Source organism: Staurois parvus, unplaced genomic scaffold, assembly GCF_062004578.1.
Source record: "Staurois parvus isolate SC_StPar_1 unplaced genomic scaffold, SC_StPar_1.0 ptg000262l, whole genome shotgun sequence".
In the NCBI taxonomy this organism is placed as follows: domain Eukaryota; kingdom Metazoa; phylum Chordata; class Amphibia; order Anura; family Ranidae; genus Staurois; species Staurois parvus.
Window position 1 is genome coordinate 1,719,026 of NW_028318058.1, and position 18,706 is coordinate 1,737,731.

At 41.5% G+C, this 18,706-nt stretch overlaps 1 protein-coding gene across 1 annotated transcript; it reads right to left on the minus strand.

Annotated features, from left to right (window-relative positions):
• Window positions 1–1,218: 1,218 nt before the first annotated feature.
• On the minus strand, window positions 1,219–18,604 carry TSLIG2 (tRNA splicing ligase complex subunit 2). Its single transcript, XM_089681238.1, has 4 exons — window positions 18,320–18,604; window positions 9,859–10,022; window positions 5,910–6,255; window positions 1,219–3,353 (listed from the first exon to the last, which is right to left on the minus strand). The coding sequence occupies exons 1-4, from the start codon at window positions 18,422–18,424 to the stop codon at window positions 3,297–3,299; spliced, it is 672 nt and encodes a 223-aa protein (XP_089537364.1). The 5' UTR covers window positions 18,425–18,604; the 3' UTR covers window positions 1,219–3,296.
• Window positions 18,605–18,706: the final 102 nt, after the last annotated feature.

Consider the following 18,706-nt stretch of genomic DNA (forward strand, 5'->3'; position numbering starts at 1 on the left):
CAGTGGCTGGGCGGCATGCGGTTAAAACTGGAGCACTCAGAATCTGGTGCAGCTGTGCATGGTAGCCAATCAGCTTCTAACTTCAGCTTGTTTAATTAAGCTTTGACAATAAAACCTGGAAGCTGGAGCTGCACCAGATTTTGCACTCTCCAGTTTTAGTAAATCCCCTCCCAATGTATAATCTCTATTTTATACCTCATGTTTCAAGATCTTCATTGAAAGTTTCAAAGGTGAAGGACAGGTCTCCTTGCAATGTGTCATTAATTTTTACATAAAAAAAACACATTCTGAATGGCATGAATTTTGATTGGGATATTTCTGACTTCTATGATTAATGACACGTTGTAGAGCTGGTTGTGGTTCAACGAAAAAGAAAGCAGAGTGCAGCTTATGTGTTCGTATGCCTGGAGGGGAGAATGCGAATCCTGGTAAAGCCTATCTGCCCACTGCCGGCCGCTGCATGTGCTTGTGTGAAGTTTTGTCATTTATATACTTTTAAATTTTATCTCAGTAAGACCTACAGTCTGCATGTAATCAGTAACAGTGATCACATCATCAGGAACAACAATCATTAGTGGGGACCATAGAGACAAATGGGACTGAAGAACAACAGCTGTGCAAAGTGTCAGCTGCTCACTCTCAAAGGGGGGAAGGGTGATTAACAAAATCACAACATGGAACATTTCTAAATAGAAATTTTTAAGAAAGGGTTAGCTTGACTTCAAGCAAAAAGACCCCTCTGACCCAGCCATACTTTCCCATAGACTGAAAGTGTAACTAAAGTCAAAACTTTGGTTTTTTTTTAGTTTTGGATAGAGGGAAGATGGATTAGAATACCTGTCAGTTTTTATTGCTGTCTGTGCCCCCATTGGGGAAATTCACCCACTATGTTTGTCTTGTTTACCATTATTATTGAAAGTAAAAGAAAATCCCGAATTTTGGGTTGTCCCAGAAAAGTAATAGAGGGGAAATGTTCCAATAGGGACATTAGTTCTGGTGACCCCAACAAATTCCCTTAATTTCCTGTTTGGCTATGGTACCAGCATCACAACAGCAATCAAGACGGTTTTCTAGCCTGTCTCATTGATTGTTCCCCCATTCTGGCAAAAAGCATAACCAAGTACTCATAAAGCGCGGCCTGACCTGGTACTTGTACCAACCACCTCTTCTCTTGTGTTTATGGAAAGTTTAACACACAAACCAGAAATCCAGCAGGGGAAGGTTTCATTCATTTTTTTAATAAAATACTGGAAGACCTCTTTGAACCACAATGAAGAGCATTCTTACATGTAGTAAAACATATACCATAGTATGTTTTATGTTGGATTCTGGAGCATACAGCTGGACAGATCTATCAGCAGACTGAGAAGTAGGGGTTTGGATTTTTTTCCCCCAATTATAACTTACCTGGGTGGATGCAGCGTCGGTCCAATGCTGCATCTGTCCCTGCAAAACTCAGTGTCAGAACTCAGCAATCTGAGCAGAGAGCACTGACTGTCAGATACCGCTGTCTGCTCTGCCTCCCCTGCACTCACTGAAGCGCAGCATGAACTGCACTCCTGTGATCCACAGGAGAAGTACAGCCAAAAGAGCTTTGGCTGTACTTCTCCTTCAAAAAAAACAAACAATACTACTGTAAGAGAACATCAGTAATTCCCAAGGGCCAATCCGTCTACTGGCCAAATTTGTGCTCCTGCTGCAGTCCCATATTGCTTCTGGATATCACAGTCACTTCTCATGCCTCCAAAATTGGATCAAATGATGGACCATCTACAGCCCAAGCTATGAGAACCTCAAGCATTTGTACAGACAGCTAGCATTAAAGACTTGATAAAACTAATCTGTAACAGGACATTTGTGCTCAAAAGTGTGTACAACCTGGCAGAAATCATAAATCAGCCACGGTGTGGCTCATTTTAAGAAGCACAATATGACAATAGCCAGAAAGAAGCCTTTACTGTGCCAATGCCAATGTTCAAGTATTGTTGTTTTGTGCTCCTTAAAACCACTGTCTTTTTCCATAGCAGCCCATATTTTTCTTGTGGTTACCTGTGGGTTTTTCTTTGTATCCAAAACAATTCTTCTAGCAGTTGTTGCTAACTGCAGTTTAAAAAGCCACAGATGTGGGAAATTAACTTTTATTCGTGATTTTAACCTGTGTGTGTCACCTTGTGTATCTGTACCATGGCCAAACATTCCAGGGTATGTAAATTTTTTATCAGGGCCATTTGGGCGATTTCTCTTATTATGATTTGAAAAGGAGCCAAAACAACTATGTGGTTAATAAACGGCTTCCTTTGATCGCGATCCTTAAATAGACAGTTTTTGGCATGATCACTCGTATTTTTAATATCAATGCCAAAATTTCACAATTTCTGCCAGGCTATGCATACTTTTGAACACAACTGTATATACCATTATCCCACCACCCCAATAACATCTAGAGGTAGCCGAAAAAAAAAAAATGAATCCACCCTAACTTGATAAAATGTAAGTTTACTAGTAACCTCTCAAGTCATTGATTAAAATCTGCTATGCAACATTTGCTTTAATCAACTCAATCCACCTTCTGCGAGTACCCATCAAAGCCAACTTCAATTTGAAGCATTTACTGTAATTGGCGAGTTCAGCCTGTAAGACATTTAAAAGTCAATTCTTCAATCAATGCATAATTTAAAAAGTTAAATAACCATCTCTCCTCGACAGAATCCCAAGGGTTTCTCCAAATGGAAAATTATGGTAATGCTCCAAAGCTAGGTGATGCATCAAAAGACACTGCTGAGTAGAAAGAAAGAAGGTTTGCATTTGAAGACAGTGTTATCCAATGGCAATGAGATTTGCAGGTAAGTCTACGAGAATATGGCATAATACCCCCTCTAAATCATCATAATCCTGGAAGAACCCAAAGTAATGGAAGTAGTACACATGACACAGCAATCCAAAACCCTTTAGAATATAAAAATAATGAATTCCAACACGCAAAGTATGTCTACTCTGTACGGATTTCCAGAACACTCAAACACCAGGAACAGTCACACAAAAACTACCTAACGGCTCTGAAATGTAAAGAAATAATACGTGAAGATGTGATCTATGTGAAGATGCACGTTCCTGGTCTTGTAATGTCTCTGTGTCAACAAACCGCTTTCTCTGATCCACGATCAAAAAGTCTGAATTTTGTACTGTGTGACAACAGTTCTGTGAGGTTCCAAGCAGAGGGATGAGATCTAAACATCCCATTGTGCTCCTTCCCAAAGTAGTTTTCAAAGAAGACACACTCTTCATCAAGTAAAAAATCAAGGCCATGTAACATGTGTAATCTTCTTCTTTGCTTCTGAAGGTTTTACATCGCTCTGGAAGAAAGAAAATTGAACAATTATTTTACTGTTCCATGCCAAACAATATGAATGCCCACCAGCAGGTCATTTGTTTTAAAGTCTGGATAGAATGGGGAAGGGTTAGAACTCCTGGCAAGTTTTTATTGGTGTCTGTGCCCCACTGGGTGGAGTCATCCTCCCTATTTGTCCTGGTAACAAAATGTTATAATTGCCACCAGAATAAAAGGGGAGAGAAAATCTTCCAATGGGGACCCCTCTTCAGGTTGCATCTGTCTAAAGGGAATTTCCCTCACTTTGGAGAGACTCTCACATCCTGCTGCACCACCAGAATAGGCAGTGAAGGAGATTCTCCCTACAAAAAAAAAAAACAAACAAACAGAAAAAAACAGGGAGGGCAAAAAAAATAGCCATTGATTGTAACGGATACCTACTTTATCCACAACTAAATAAAACATTTTTGGCTACATGCACAGTTTAAGCTTATCAGAATTATTTAAAATCTGTCTTTTGACTTGCTTCTGAGTCTGAATGCAGTGTATCATAGCTTTAAAGGAGAAGTTCACCTTTTCGGGCAGAATTTCACAATTCATAATAAATAGAAGCGGTTTCCAGTGCCATTTCTGGCCCACCCATCCCATGTGCTGTTCTCTCACTTACCTCATCCACAGGACGTTTAATTTTTTGTCAGTTTATGTGAAAGTTTTAACCGATTTTCAGATTCCATCATTTCCTGTAGATGAGATCTCAGCACTCACTTCCTGTAGGTCATCTCCCAGAAGCCATCACTTACTTGAAAGCTCCAGAACTTTTTTTTGGAGTGGAGCACAGTGCATTACTGCAGTTTTTGGTGTGTTTGCCACACTTGGGGTGACTAACATGTAATGACAACAAAATGCATATTTGCAGCGCGTTTCTAAAACGCATGGCAGAGCGCCCATTTTCGGTGCCATTTGCCATGTGTTCAAAAACACGTGAATGGAGCCTCATTGTTCTGTGTAACCGCATCAATTACACTTTACAGTCCGATTCACACCGAGAGTAGAGGGAGTGCATGTTTTTTGGCTCGTTTTCCCAGTGACACACATAGGGCAGCCCATTGATTTCAATGGACTGCAGTACACGTGGCAAAGTAGCTCATGGGACATTTTAGCGTGGTACGTGTTGCACATTTTTTACTGCACACTTTGCTGCATTTGTCACCCGTTTTTTCATGTGGCAAAATGTGTGCTTGTTTCTGTGTTTGGTGTGCTGTTAACAATAATGACACTGAAAGCACAACTAGGTCATTTTAGGTGTTAAAAGGGACCATACACTATACAACCTGATTGTATAAGCTCTGCACAATCTCCTTTAGATTTACCAAAACTATAAACTAGGAGGTCACACGATCTATGCAATCACTCTGTATCCAATCAAGCAGGCCATTGCACTACATCAGGTGTGTTCCATGGGCTGTATGCGGCCCAGGGAGTTTAGCATGCGGCCTGAGCCTGTCTGTAGAGATGCTGGGGTAGCCAGGTAAATGCATGTGGAGAGAGATCCCAGGGATGCGGTGAAAAAAAACGTTCATAGGTGAAGGGTGTGTACTAATGAGATCAGTGCAGAATATGCTAATGAGATCAGCTGATAATCTGCTTCCCGGTCATACTGGCTCCTCTGTCTACATTCAAGGAAGCGAAAAAGCATTCAAAGATAGCTTGTATATTTTTGCACCGAAGGTACATTAATGGCATATTGGTGCATAGGGGACCTTGATTTCATAAAGGAAAAAAAAGTGAACTTAGCATTTTAAAGGAATGCTTAATTTCTGTCTTCTTATTTAACATATCCTAGTTGTCCGGATAAGATTCTAACCCTTTTACTTTGAGTACACTAATCCTGAAAATAATGCAGATCAAGACTTCTGACTTCAATCTAACTTTCCTAAGCCAGGTACCTGGTTTTTACATAAACCCCCCCCCCCCCCCCCCGCAGTCTTTTGGGACATGTCTCAGGTCCCAGGAGGCTGTGGAACCATTCACAAAGCGCAGCACGGCTTGTGCATGTGCAGTGGGCAGCCGACTGTGAAGCAATCAAAAGGGTTAACTGTGCGGTTTTACATCATGTGCAGTGTGTGTTTTACTTGGGAGAAATGCTGCTCTGTTTTTCTCTGCTGTGCAGAGAAATACACAGGAGCATGTCCTTGCTGGCAGGAGAGACACCTAAGTTTACACAAAGGTCTCTCCGGTTAGCTTTGCCCGATGATCACTGGCGGGGAATCTCCGGCCGGGACCCAGTGATTGACATCCCTAGCCACCAATGGCGGAGTGGGTAGGTCTGCACGCATGCCCCCTTCCAGGAAATGCAAATCTCACACACACACGATTTTGCGCAGCCCTGCAACAGTAGTTCTACCATAGGGCGGCAGGCAAGACAAAAGACTTACATATTAGAATACAAATTTTAGTTGCCAGAGCAAAAAATGTGTCTGAAAATAAAACAGTAACGTTTGCCTATAGCAACCAAAATCTCCTTGCTATAAACAACAATTTTTCCTCTAGATGCTGTTAAGCAAAGGACTCCGGTACTTACTGTCACATCAGAGTCCTCCTTTGGAGCAGCTCTTTTTATTTTTACAGCACTTGCACTTGGAGGTGTTTGTGTTTTTACTTTTCCTGTTGATTCATTGGTTCCTGGGCTTCTGGCCTGCTGTCCATTGTTACTAGTTTTGACTACTTTGGCAGAAGGAGAACAAAGTTTGGACACTGGGCTGGTTGGCTGTTCTGTTCGGATAGTACTGTTTGCTTTTTCCATATGCAGGGGGTTAAGTCTCTGAGCTGTGTCTCCATTTTCTGTCTTTTTCACCTTTATGCTAGTATTAGTAGAGCTTCCATCAAACACTATGAGAGGTCGTTTTCTTCCACTCTCCGCATTACAACTAAAAAAAAAAATAATATGTCAATGAATGTGGAAAGGGTTGCTGATCCCTGCTATAGTGCTTATAGAGTGTCACATGAATGACAGCTCTGAGTCTGCAGGGACAGCGGAGAAGGAAGGAAGGAAAACCTTTTACGGGTAAATAAAATGCAGAAAATGCATTAAATATACATACAGTATAATATTTTTGAAGATTGTTGTTGAAATTAATAGTCTGATGACAAGGTCTCAAAGTCTTGCATGTAACCGATTTTGTTTTTTTTTTTACTCTAGGAATAACTAGAGCTCAAAAAGAATCTTTTCATCACCATTTTTTTTTTCTTTAATTATTCTGTCTTTATTTTTTCTGGCATTTTATAATTGGCATGCTAGTCAACAACAGAGCATCATACGCTTAAGTTTGTTTTCAACTTTTGCACTCATAGTTGTACAGCTAAAGAAAAGTAAAACTCATCATTTATTATAGAAAACAGCCCCAATTTTACACCTCAGGGCAGCCCCAACGCGTGCGCCGCCAGACCTCAGGTCAGCCCCAACGCGTGCGCCGCCAGACCTCAGGTCAGCCCCAACGCGTGCGCCGCCAGACCTCAGGTCAGCCCCAACGCGTGCGCCGCCAGACCTCAGGTCAGCCCCAACGCGTGCGCCGCCAGACCTCAGGTCAGCCCCAACGCGTGCGCCGCCAGACCTCAGGTCAGCCCCAACGCGTGCGCCGCCAGATCTCAGGTCAGCCCCAACGCGTGCGTCGTCAGATCCCAGGTCAGCCACAAAGCCTGCGCTGACAGACTTCAGGTCAGCCCCAATGCATGTACTGTTATACCTCAGATCCACCCTGTCTATTGAGCTGTCCATAACCAAATGGCAGCGGGTGTCAGCTGAACCTAAAGTCCAAGACATAATGGGAATCAGTGCCCAAACCCTTTTTACATGTTCAATGCATCTACATTTTGTTAAGCTTTTATGGACAACTCTGTCATTCGCAGAGAAGCCACTGTGCCCTGCCAACCTAAAAATATCACTCCATATAGTGGTATTGATTCGCTGAAAAATTAGGCCTTTGGGGTATTTGTTTTTCCTGTGTAACTTTGATGTTACTCAGACTGAAACAAATACCCCCAGACCAAAACCACAGTATAGAGGGCGATTTTTAGGTTGCCAGGCTTTTGTGTAAATGACATACCGTAGTTGTCCATAAGTCTAAAACAAAAAAAAAAAAACAAACAAAACAAACTTACGTACACAGAAACATGCATTCGGGTGAATGTGGCTTTGAGAGTTAATTTCCATTTGGTCCTGGGCTTAAACTTAAAAAGGTCAATTGTCAAGAGTCCTGTCTCCAAACTACAATTGAATGAGATGCAGTCACTCTTTGGGTACCTGGACAATGGCGTCATTGGGCAGGGAAGACTCCTCAACCCACCCTGCTTAGCATTGATGGAGTAATGTATTTATTTGAGAAATCAAAGCGTATATGGCTTCCCTTAAAGTGTTACAAAAACCCACAACAGTAAAATCAGTCTGTATATGCAGTAAAGCATGCTTGTTATACTCACTGTGGAACCTAATGGGTTAATCCTCTGCATTCTGTAAAAAAGCTGTTAGATCCTTTCTTCTCTGCCCCTCCTCTTGTTGAAATGACCTGATACAGACTGAATGCGTAGTCACATGAACATGCTCAGTTTGGTGTGTATTGCTGGAGCGGGTTTTTTTTTTCTTGGGAGAGTGCATGTGATCAGCACAGGGCCTATCAGCACTGTCCAGACAGAGGGTCAGGACTTTTACATCCTAGAGCAATAAGAAAATTCCACCTACAAACTTTAACCAGAGCTCTGCTGAAGTCACAAGACTGCTCTAACTGCTGATGAGAAAAGGTATTTAGCAGTTTATATTTACTAAAAGAATTGCACTTCTATGTTCTGTGTGCTGTAGGAGACCAGATATAGTGAATGCAGGGCCCTGGGTTTAGTAACACTTTAACCACTTGCCTACCGGGCACTTATACCCCCTTCCTTACCAGGCCAAATTTTTAGCTTTCAGCGCTGTCGCACTTTGAATGACAATTGCGTGGTCATGCAACATTGTACCCATATGAAATTTTTATCATTTTTTTCTCACAAATAGAGCTTTCTTTTGCTGGTATTTACTTGCCGCTGGGGGTTTTATTTTTTGCGCTGTAAACAAAAAAAAAAAAAAAAAGGTTTCTTTGTTTCTATTATAAAATTTTGCAAACAGGTAATTTTTCTCCTTTACTGATGTGCGTTGATGAGGCTGCACTGATCGGCAGCACTAATGAAGCGGCATTGATAGGCGGAACTGATGATGGGTACTGATAGGCGGCACTGCTGCGCACTGACTGGCAGCACTGCTGGGCTGCACTGGTGGGTGGCACTGATGGGCAGAGGTGGGTGGCACTGATGGGCAGAGGTGGGTGGCACTGATGGGTGGCACTGATGGGCACAGGTGGGTGGCACTGATGGGCACAGGTGGGTGGAACTGGTGGATGGCACTGCTGGGCACCAATCATCAGGGCACGGATCATCAGTGCCCTGATGATCGGTGCAGATCCCTGCTCTGACAGCGTTCTGACAGTAATAGGAAGTGCAGCCGAGAACCGGCAATTGCATTTCCCTGTGATCAGCGTGTCATTGGACACGGCTGATCACGTAGTAAAAAGCAGCTGTGATTGGCCTTTTACCATATCACATGATCAGCTGTGTCCGTAGGAGATCGCCGGGTGCACGGCCCAGGGGGTGCGCAGGAAAGCGCGTTCTGGGAGGACGTCATATGACACCCTCCCAGAACTGGCTGGCCGCAGTGTAGCTGTCATTCGGCTATCTGCGGTCAGCAACTGGTTAAGGAGACTCTGTCACTATTTTAAAAATTGCGTGTGCTTGCAGGGCAAGTCACAGCTCCAATTTGAGCCGTCTATGACCAGCTTAATACAGATGCTTCCTCCAAAACATTCAGTGAAAAACATGTGCAGCGCCTTTCAAGCTCCAATCACAAAGGCTGGGTTCAGAGTGATTATATCCTTGTCTTTACTCATGGTTTTAGATGTGCTTCCATTGACTTATATTAGACCGTACATTTTTGGAAAGTGCATCAAAGCTGCAGCATGCAGGACTTTATTGCACTTTTGTGAAAACACAGTATATAATAGAAGTCAATGGAAGCACATCAAAAACAGTGTTTAAAACATGCATAAGTCGAACTGCACCAAAACCACAGTGCACCACTGTGAACCTGGCCAAAATGCAGACTGGGCTCCAAAACAAGGGCTGCATATGTAACGTTACCTAAAAGCTAAAGCAGAGCTAAACTCCGCAATACTTACCTCTCCTTTAGCAGTTTGTCATCCCTTGTTGATGCTGGAAACCCCGACCCAGCTTCTTCCAGGTGCTGGGCTGCGGTATGAAGCTGGCTAGTGCAGTCATCCTGGCAAACAGGCGCCGTGCTGGAATGTAGACTTCGCACAGGCAGGTAGGTTTATTTTATTGCAGAAGAGACATGAAGTGAAGAGAACAGCTAGAACTTTTCACGAGACGTGTGGGTATGAATATTTAACTTGAGACTTAATTGTGCCCCAGTAAAGTATAAGACACCATACCTTTTCTGTGGTTCTGTGTGCTTTTCCTCTCCTCTCTTACTTTCCATCATTTTACCCCACCGACTCTTCGGCAAAGCTCTTTGAGGAAGGGGCATGGCATGCTGGACAAAGATTTCAGTTAACTTCTCCTTATCACGCTCAGAATCTTCCACTACAATATTTTTCTGTATCAACAAAATACACAATTTAGAACGTAATGTTTCTAAGCTCCATTAAATAAACATTTAGGCATCTGGCTGTAGTAAAAGATGTGTTAATAAAAAAAAAGAAAAAAAGGCTGTAGTTTAGTGGCAGAATTACTATTACAATGATGATGATGCAGTGCGGCTTCAAAATTCAAACAATGCCTACCTATAGGAGTGTATTACAAGTACTGAAAATACTTTGTGCAGTTTCCTGGACTATCATTTTTTATCATGGGTGACAAATCTTTTCATTTCAGTTTAAGAAAATTCATTTTTGTAGTAGTAAGAATTATTACAAAATCATAGGGTTGTTATGGAAAAAATACTGATGGGAATAGATTCATATACGCTGTAAATACTGTATAATGTTAGGATGAGACAAACACCGTAAACCATCAACATTATCATCAATTCATTCTAAATTTCTGGGAGATAAGCCATCATTGGAGGAGATGAGGGGGCGGGTAATCAAACCATGTACTGTCCAATGTAAGAGTGATCGTGTTTATTCTGGAGTACTGTTATGAAGGAGGGGGGACAGCACAGAGAGCCAGCACCTCCTCTGTACTCCTGTAGTTCCCGCATGTAATATTGGAGGGGGGAATTTGTGCTATAAGGGGGAATGGGTGTGGGTGGGTGTGTATGGGAAGATTTGTGCTAGTAGGGGTGAATTGGAGGGGGGGTGCTGGAAAGGGTAATTTGGAGGGGGTTGTGCTAAGAGGAGGGAGGATTTGTCCTAGGAAGGGAAAGTTGTGGGAGGGGGTTGTGCTAAGAGGAATGATTTGGGGAGGGGAGGATTTGTACTAGGAGGGGAGATTTACACTAGAAGAAGTAGGGATTTGGGGGGGAGGATTTGTGCCAAGAGGGGGGATTTACACTAGAAGTGGGGATTTTTGTTAAGAGGGGGGAATTGGGGGGAGAAGAAGGATTACCACTAGAAGGGGGATTTGGGGCAAAACTGGCTAACTTTTTTAGCTGGCTCCTAGATTCAAAGCAAATTTGTCAGGCCTTGAAGTAAGCAAAACTTCCACAAGATCCTTGCAGATAGATCTGCCCAATATTGTAGAGATCAGATGAAATGTTCCCAATGCAAAATTGTTAATTAAAAAGAGGAGGATCAGACGTTACTGATGGAAGATAAGGGGGTTACCCAGAGACCCTCAGTAATGGTAGAGTGTTAGGAACAAGCAAATGAAACAATGGCATACAACAAAATCGCCACATTTTCTCAACTTGGCCGATTCCCAACATATCAGATTTGCCTAACAGCAGTTGAAAAACAGAAAGAATTTAGTCAGTCAATGAGAAAAGAAGGTAGTGAGGTGAACTATGCCCCGGTTCAAAGGCCACAGGCTCCATATACTATACGTATGTCATAACAAAAATATTCCACAAATAATCCACCCGCCCTACTCAAAAAGGCAATAAGCGTCAGGGAACCCACGACAGATAAGAGCAAAAACATTTAAAAGGAAAGGTTTAAAGTGGTTGTAAACCCTTACATATAACAGGGAAGTAACTAGCATCAGATGATACACAGAGATGAAACCAATCCTCCTCTATAAATTGTACCTACACATAAATAAAGGTGCAGCGCTAATATAAAATGACAAATGTGTGAATGTTATTCACTTTCATGCAATATTATAGTGTCCCAAAATTAATCTATGTATCAATGATGACCAGCAATGAAATTGTCCAACGCATTATAAAAATCAAATAGAAAATATGTGAATATTATTCACTTTCATGCAGTATTACAGTGTCCCAAAAATAATCTGTGCGCCAATGATGACCAAAAATGAAAATGTCTAACGTATTATGTGAACCAGTAGTGATCAGTAATAAAAAGTGACTTTGCAGTTGCAGCATGGTCCTATTCACTTGAATGAGTCATGTTGGCAGTGATTTCACCTGCTGATCGCAATGTTTCGTTTAATTTTTGCCATGCTCGTGACATGGGTACAGCCCTGAGCCACTGCATTTTTTTTTTAGTATAGGTGGGCAGTAAAACTGCAGTTCAATTGCCCGCTTTTACTGTAAAATAACCTCACTTTACTAATGGCTGTCATTACCGTACTGAGTTGCTACATAGAAGATGGCAAACTAATAGCATAAAGATTAACTATCTTCATATTTTTCCATTTTCAGATACTGCACCCTTGAAAATGGTATATGTAGGTGTACAGAGCGAAGAATAGTCATTCAATAAAACTGTTACCTTTCTCAGACTACTCAACCAATATTGGTCAAATACCCTAGTTTTCACTACTAGAAAATCACTGCATATTTACAATTATGGTTTATTTTTCCAGGTATTTACCAAAACATATTAAAGCTATAGTTATATAATGGATATGGGCTGAAAGTGCACACTCTCAGGTTTAATTTGAGGGTATGTACATCCAAATTGGAGGAAGGGTTTAGGAATTACAGCTCTTAAGAGTGGCCATCCCTCCTTATTCAAAGGACCAAAAGTAATTGGACAAATTAATATATTCATAAATAAAATGTTCATTGGTAATATTTTGTTGAGAATTCTTTACTGGCAATGACTGCCTGAAGTCTGGAACCCATGGACATGACCAGAGACTGGGTTTCCTCCTTTCTGATGCTTTGCCAGGCTCTAACTGCAGCTGTCTTCTGGAGAGTGTCCTTCACTTGTCTGGATGCTGTGAATGGGTTTTTCTTTACCATAGAGAGGATCCTGCGATCATCCAACACTGTTGTCTTCTGTGGACATCCATGCATTTTTATATTGCTGAGCTCACTCGTGCGTTCTTTCCTCAGAATGTACCAAGCTGTTGATTTGGCCACTCCTAATGTTGCTGCTCTCTGATGGATTTGTTTCAATTTTGAAACCTCACAATGGCTTGCTTCACTTGCATGGACAGTTCCTTTAAACACATGATATACATTCACAGCAATAGATTCCAAATACCACACTTAGAATCAACTCCAGACCTGCTTAAGTAATGAAGAAATAAAAGGAGTAGCCCACACCTGGCCATGAAACAGCTTTTGATTCAATTGTCCAATTACTTTTGGTCCCTTGAAAAAGGGCGGGGGCTACTCTTAAGAGCTGTAATTCCTAAACCCTTCCTCCAATTTGAATGTACGTACCCTCAAATTAAACCTGAGAGTGCACTTTCAGCCCATATCCATTATAGAACTATAACTTGCATATGTTTTGAAAGATAGATGAATAGATAGATAGAGTACATTCAGTCCCTAACCCTCAATTTAGATATGAGCCAATTAACCTACCAGCATGCCTTTGGAGTGGAAACCCACGCAGGCACAGGCAGAACATGCAAACTCTAGGCAGGTGGTGCCATGGTTGGGATTCAAACCGACGACCCTAGTGCTGCCAGGCAGAACATATGTTATTTTAAACATCTTACAGTTCCTTGGAATTAGGAGGAGCCTCTACACATGATGCCAGCTCCAAGACTCAAAGCCTTTTCAACCACTATATTGATAACATATCAGCAACTTGTACTAATGGTTGGGTTTTTTTTTACAACACCACCTCAGTAAAGCTAGTTTACACTTGCAGTTGGGGGTCAGTAAAAATATTTGTTGGGGTGCATTTTTACCTCCCTTAAGTCTCAAATACAGTCAGACGGGGTGTACACATGCCACAGTGGCAATGCTTTGCTTCACTACAAAAATGATCTCCCTAGTCCCATACAGTGCGCAGTACCACTGCTGAACACAACATATTCAAGTGGTTGGGGCCATGCCACAACTGCGAATCAAACACTAGGATTGAAGTTATGGTATTCCCATTTAAAAAAGCAATTAAAAAAATTCAGGAGGTGGCAGTATCACCTTCTGAATGACTGTGTGCAACACCTGCACCGCTCTGTATAAAACAAGGGAGGGTTATAACCCCTGTAAGGTTTATTTTTGCCATCTGTGTTCCATTGGGGAGATTTGCCTTCATTTCCTGTCCCATAGCCAAAACAGGAAGTAAGAGAAAATCCCCCTAAAGTGAGAATCCCTGGTTGTCCCCAGAACTAGTGTCCCCATTGGAGGACATCTCCACTATTCCTGTTCTCCTTTGCGTTCACTTTCGTTGATAATGTTAAACAGGACAAACAGAGAGAGTAAACCTCCCTAACAGGAGCACAGATATTCTAATCTCTCTTCACTTTATTTAAAAAAAAAAAAAAATTTGCCTTTAGTTGTACTTTCACAGAATAATGTATGTGTAAACAAGCCCTAAGAGCTCACAATTTGTTCACCTTTCGTTTCTTGTATCAGCTTGGGGGCACCCTGGTGGTTACTTCAAATTTAGGCCTCATGTACATGGGCAGAAAAACCACTGCTTTTGGAAGCATCTCTTTACTTTGTATGCAGCTCCATATCAGCCAAAGTATCTGTGCACATTGTGGCATTTAGATTCATCTTTTAAAGCAGTGCTCAGTGGGCATTCAAAATGCCCTAAACCTGCATTCAGAATAATTGCATGGAAAAATTAATGCAGATGCAGTTGTGCTCAAAAGTTTGAATACCCTGCAGAAATAATTACATTTTGGCATGGATATTGAAAATATGACAGATCAAAAAAACTGTCTTATTTAACCACTTCATGTCCGGACACTTTTACCCCCTTCCTGTCCAGGCCAATTTTCAGCTTTCAGTGCTATCACACTTTGAATGACAATTGCGCGGTCATGCAACACTGTACCCATATGAATTTTTTACCATTTTTTTGAGACAGATAAAGCTTTATTTTGGTGGTATTTCTTCACCACTGGGGTTTTTTTTTTTTTGCTATGTAAATGAAAATGTCCAAAAATTTTGAAAAAAAAAGTGTTTTTATTACGTTATCTTTTTAGTAAAAAAACAAAAAAAAAAACAAATTAGTTTATAACCAAAAATTATAATTTTTAAACATTTTTTTTTTTTTTTTTACATACTGTCACCCCAGCAGTACAGTGTCACCATAGTGATTTTTTTTTTTTTACACTGATTGCTTTTACACCCATATAGGATGTAAAAGCAATCATTTCTCCTTCTCTGTCTGCATTCCTGCAGCCATTGAGAACTACTGAGTGAGCTGTGATTGGTCACAGCTTGTCACATGGTACAAGGCTGTTGTGAATGGCCTTGTACCATGTGAACTCTGTGATCATTCACAGATTTCACACGTAGTAAGCAATGATGTCACAAGTGACATCTTGCTTACTACTCTGCATGTGATCACTGATTGGCCAATCGGTGATCAGGACCTTGCAGAGAGGTCCCGTCCAACGATCGGTGTTCCACTGTGTCCGGAGGACACAGCAGGCACCGGATTGCGGTGCTGCGCGCTCCCAGGGAGCACGCACAAGCAGGGAGGCCGTTTATAAACGGCCACCCGACCCTGCACTGTCACCGCCCGGCCGTTTATATAACGGCCAAACGGAAAGTCGTTAAAGGATAGCAAACATATAAAACCATTTATTATCATATGGTTGTTTGGCTTCTTTTTAAATCATAACAGAAATCACCCAAATGGCCGTGATCAAACATTTACACGTCCTAGAATGCTTGGTCTTTGTACAGACACACAAGATGACACAGAATAACATGGCAATTAAAAGGTTAATTTCCCACATCTGTGAGTTTTTAGATTGCAATTAGTGTATGTGTATAGTCAGTGAGTTTGTTAGCTCCCATGTGGATGCACTGTGCAGACTAGATACTGAGCCATGTGGAAGCAGAAAAGAACTGCGTAACAAGGTCAGGGATGTGCAATTCCTATAGCCCAATGCCTGGGACATGCAGCTCCGGGCGCCAGGCAAGAGGGTCTTCTTTATATTTAGCCCTGTTGTGGACAAGCAGCAAGAATTAGAGCTGACAGTCGGCTCTCTTGTAAAAGAGATCCAAGTGTTAAAATAGCCACTGGATCGCTTTTACAAGCAACGGAAGGGACATCGCGTTGTACCAGGACACACAATTGACCATTTGGCGCTACCGCCGGCTGATCATAAAAGAGGACAAAGTCGGGAGCCACTCTGTCTGCCTCTATGATATTGGAAGCAAGAAGAGATGAGCATACATCACTTCCAGGTTCCCCGAATGTAAATGGTAAAATTTTTAAAAATGGAAAGCATTTGATCACACCGATCTTGTCTAGATCTTATTGATAAAGCGCACCTGTCGCTGCCTATTGAGAATGTTTACATACAAAAATAAAAGCGACTGTGTTAAAATAATAATTAAAAAACATTTTTTTTTTAAAAGCATCCCTGTCCCCGCACGAAAACGCATGCGTCAGTCCTGCATGCATGCAAACAGCAATCGGCCTACACATGTGATGCATCACCGAAAATGTCAGATCATGGGCAGTAATTCTAGCACCATTCCTCCTCTGTAAATCTAACATGGTAACTTGTAAAGGCTTTTAAAGTGTTGCCTATGGATAGCAAAATTTACACTGTTTGTTGCTGCTGCACGAGCATGTGCAATTTTAAAATGTGACATGTATCTATTTATTCATACCATCTTTTATTACAAAATTAGCATTGTGTTTTTTGCATTAAAATAAAAAGTGTATTTTTTCTCCCCAAAAAATTGCATTTGAAAAACTGCTGCCCAAATACTGATACATAAAAAAGCAACCCCACTGATTTAGTCTCAAGAGACTCTGCTTAAAAAAAAAAAAAAAAAAAAAAAAAAATTGTGTGCGTGTCATAAATTTATATATATATAAATAAATGTCCACACCCTGAAGGTGTATAACTAGTCAATGAGCTCTCACATGGATGCACTGAGCAGGGTAGATACTGAGCCATGGGGATCAGAAAAGAACTGTCAAAAGACCTGCGTAACAACTTTAAAAGATGGAAAAAGAATATACAAAGATATCCAAAGCCTTGAATATGTCAGTCAGTACTGTTCACTCACTTATCAAGAAATGGAAAATTCAGGAATCTTTTGATACCAGGAATCTCTTGATACCAACCAAAGGCCAGGTAAAACAAGAAAGATTACAGCCACAACTACCAGAAGATTTATTCAGGATACAAAGAAAAACCCACAGGTAACCTCAGGCGAACGACAGGCTGCTCTGGAAAAAAGATGGTGTGGTTGTTTCCAGGAGCACAATATTACTTTAACAAAAATGAGCTGCATGGTCAAGTTGCCAGAAAGAAGCCTTTAAGCTAGCTTCACAGCTATGCAGTTTGCGTTTGATCTGGTCCTACGGTGCTTATTGAACGTGTTTTTGACGCGTTTCGTGTTTTTTCCCCCAACTTGTTGTCAGGCAGATTAAAACTCAAAACGCATCAAAAACACACTACATGCTTTTCTGAAGTGTCTCCATTGAAGACTACAGAACCAAAAAAGCAACGTATTGCTTTTAATAAAGTCCCTGACGCTTTCCAAAAACCGCACCGGGTGAAAATGCAGAGATGTGAACCTGCTCCATAGGAAATCATGTTAAATGGACTGCTGTGCGTTTCTGCAAAACACAACAGAAAACACATAGGTGTTTTAGGTATACCGGACAAAAAAAAATAGAGCTTTTGAGAGCTGATCATGACAGTTCATGTAAAATTATCCGAAGGGACAATCATGAAAATGTATCTCGTGTGATACCACAATGAACAATTTTCATTTAAGCAATATAGTATTTTTCTGTACTAAATCAAGCAACCAAGACCATGCATGCTCAGAAACGACAGAATACATTACATCACTTTCGACGTTATATTCTGTCCTGTGAGGATTTTCGGAACCACTTTATTTTCAATACGAGACCAGCATGCAAAAAAAAAAAAAAAACCTGTGGATCATTCATCCGATATTCTCATTGTGTGTACCAGGCTTTAGGGTCACCATGCAGGTTACAATCTGATCACACAATCTTTGTACAATCAAGTTTAGATATATCAGAACTATGTAATAGGAGCACCTACCTAATCTATCTGAACAATCCGTGTCCAAAAACATTTGTCAGCCATGCATGCTTGGGTACATGGCAATGCAAAGTAGCATCAGTGTTTGTAAGAGCGCAGCTGCGTGCAGCCATTCACTTGCATGGCATGCTGTACACGGTAGGTGGATGTATGAACACTCATGCTGGCTTTTCATTATAAGAAATGCAATAACTGAGTGGATGCATGAATATGTTGGTGCTGCACTGCAGTTCTGGCAGTATATTTCATTAAATGTCATTAGTTCTCTAGATCTATAAATCAGAGAGGAAAGGGGGACAAAGGAATTGGGTTGTTAATGAGGAATATATAACAATAATTAAGTATATGACAGAACAGCCTCACCTGCCCTAGAGACAGCAGCAGGAAATCCTTGGAGAGCAGCTCTGGGTGCAGGAAGAGATCACAGTCCTGCCCCATGGCCACTGATCTACCACCAACCTGAGCCATTACCACCACCTCCCACAATGCCCCGCGCCTCGGCCGGAAGTGACAGCTCAGCTGCTGGGCCGTAGTGTGTCGGTATGTTAGAAGTCCTGGTGGGTTTTAAAACGCTACCATTTCATTGTATATACATATACAAACAGACTGTTCCGTAAAAGAAGCAACGGGTGGGTTTCCAGGTGTGTTGCCTTCGTCTAGTATTCTGTAGCCCAAACAAAACATGGCGGTAGCGGCCTCGCTGACATGTCACGTGGTGAGTTTAGAGTAAGGGCGACGCATCATGTGTGT

Excerpts from the sequence above, each read along its gene's own strand:
- TSLIG2 (XM_089681238.1), bottom strand. The coding sequence starts at position 18,424 with ATGGCTCAGGTTGGTGGTAGATCAGTGGCCATGGGGCAGGACTGTGAT. Across the intron at positions 10,023-18,319 it reads TGCTGCTGTCTCTAGGGCAG|AAAAATATTGTAGTGGAAGA; the intron begins GTGAGGCTGTTC and ends TTGTTGATACAG. Across the intron at positions 3,354-5,909 it reads AGGAGGACTCTGATGTGACA|AGCGATGTAAAACCTTCAGA; the intron begins GTAAGTACCGGA and ends TCTTTCTTCCAG.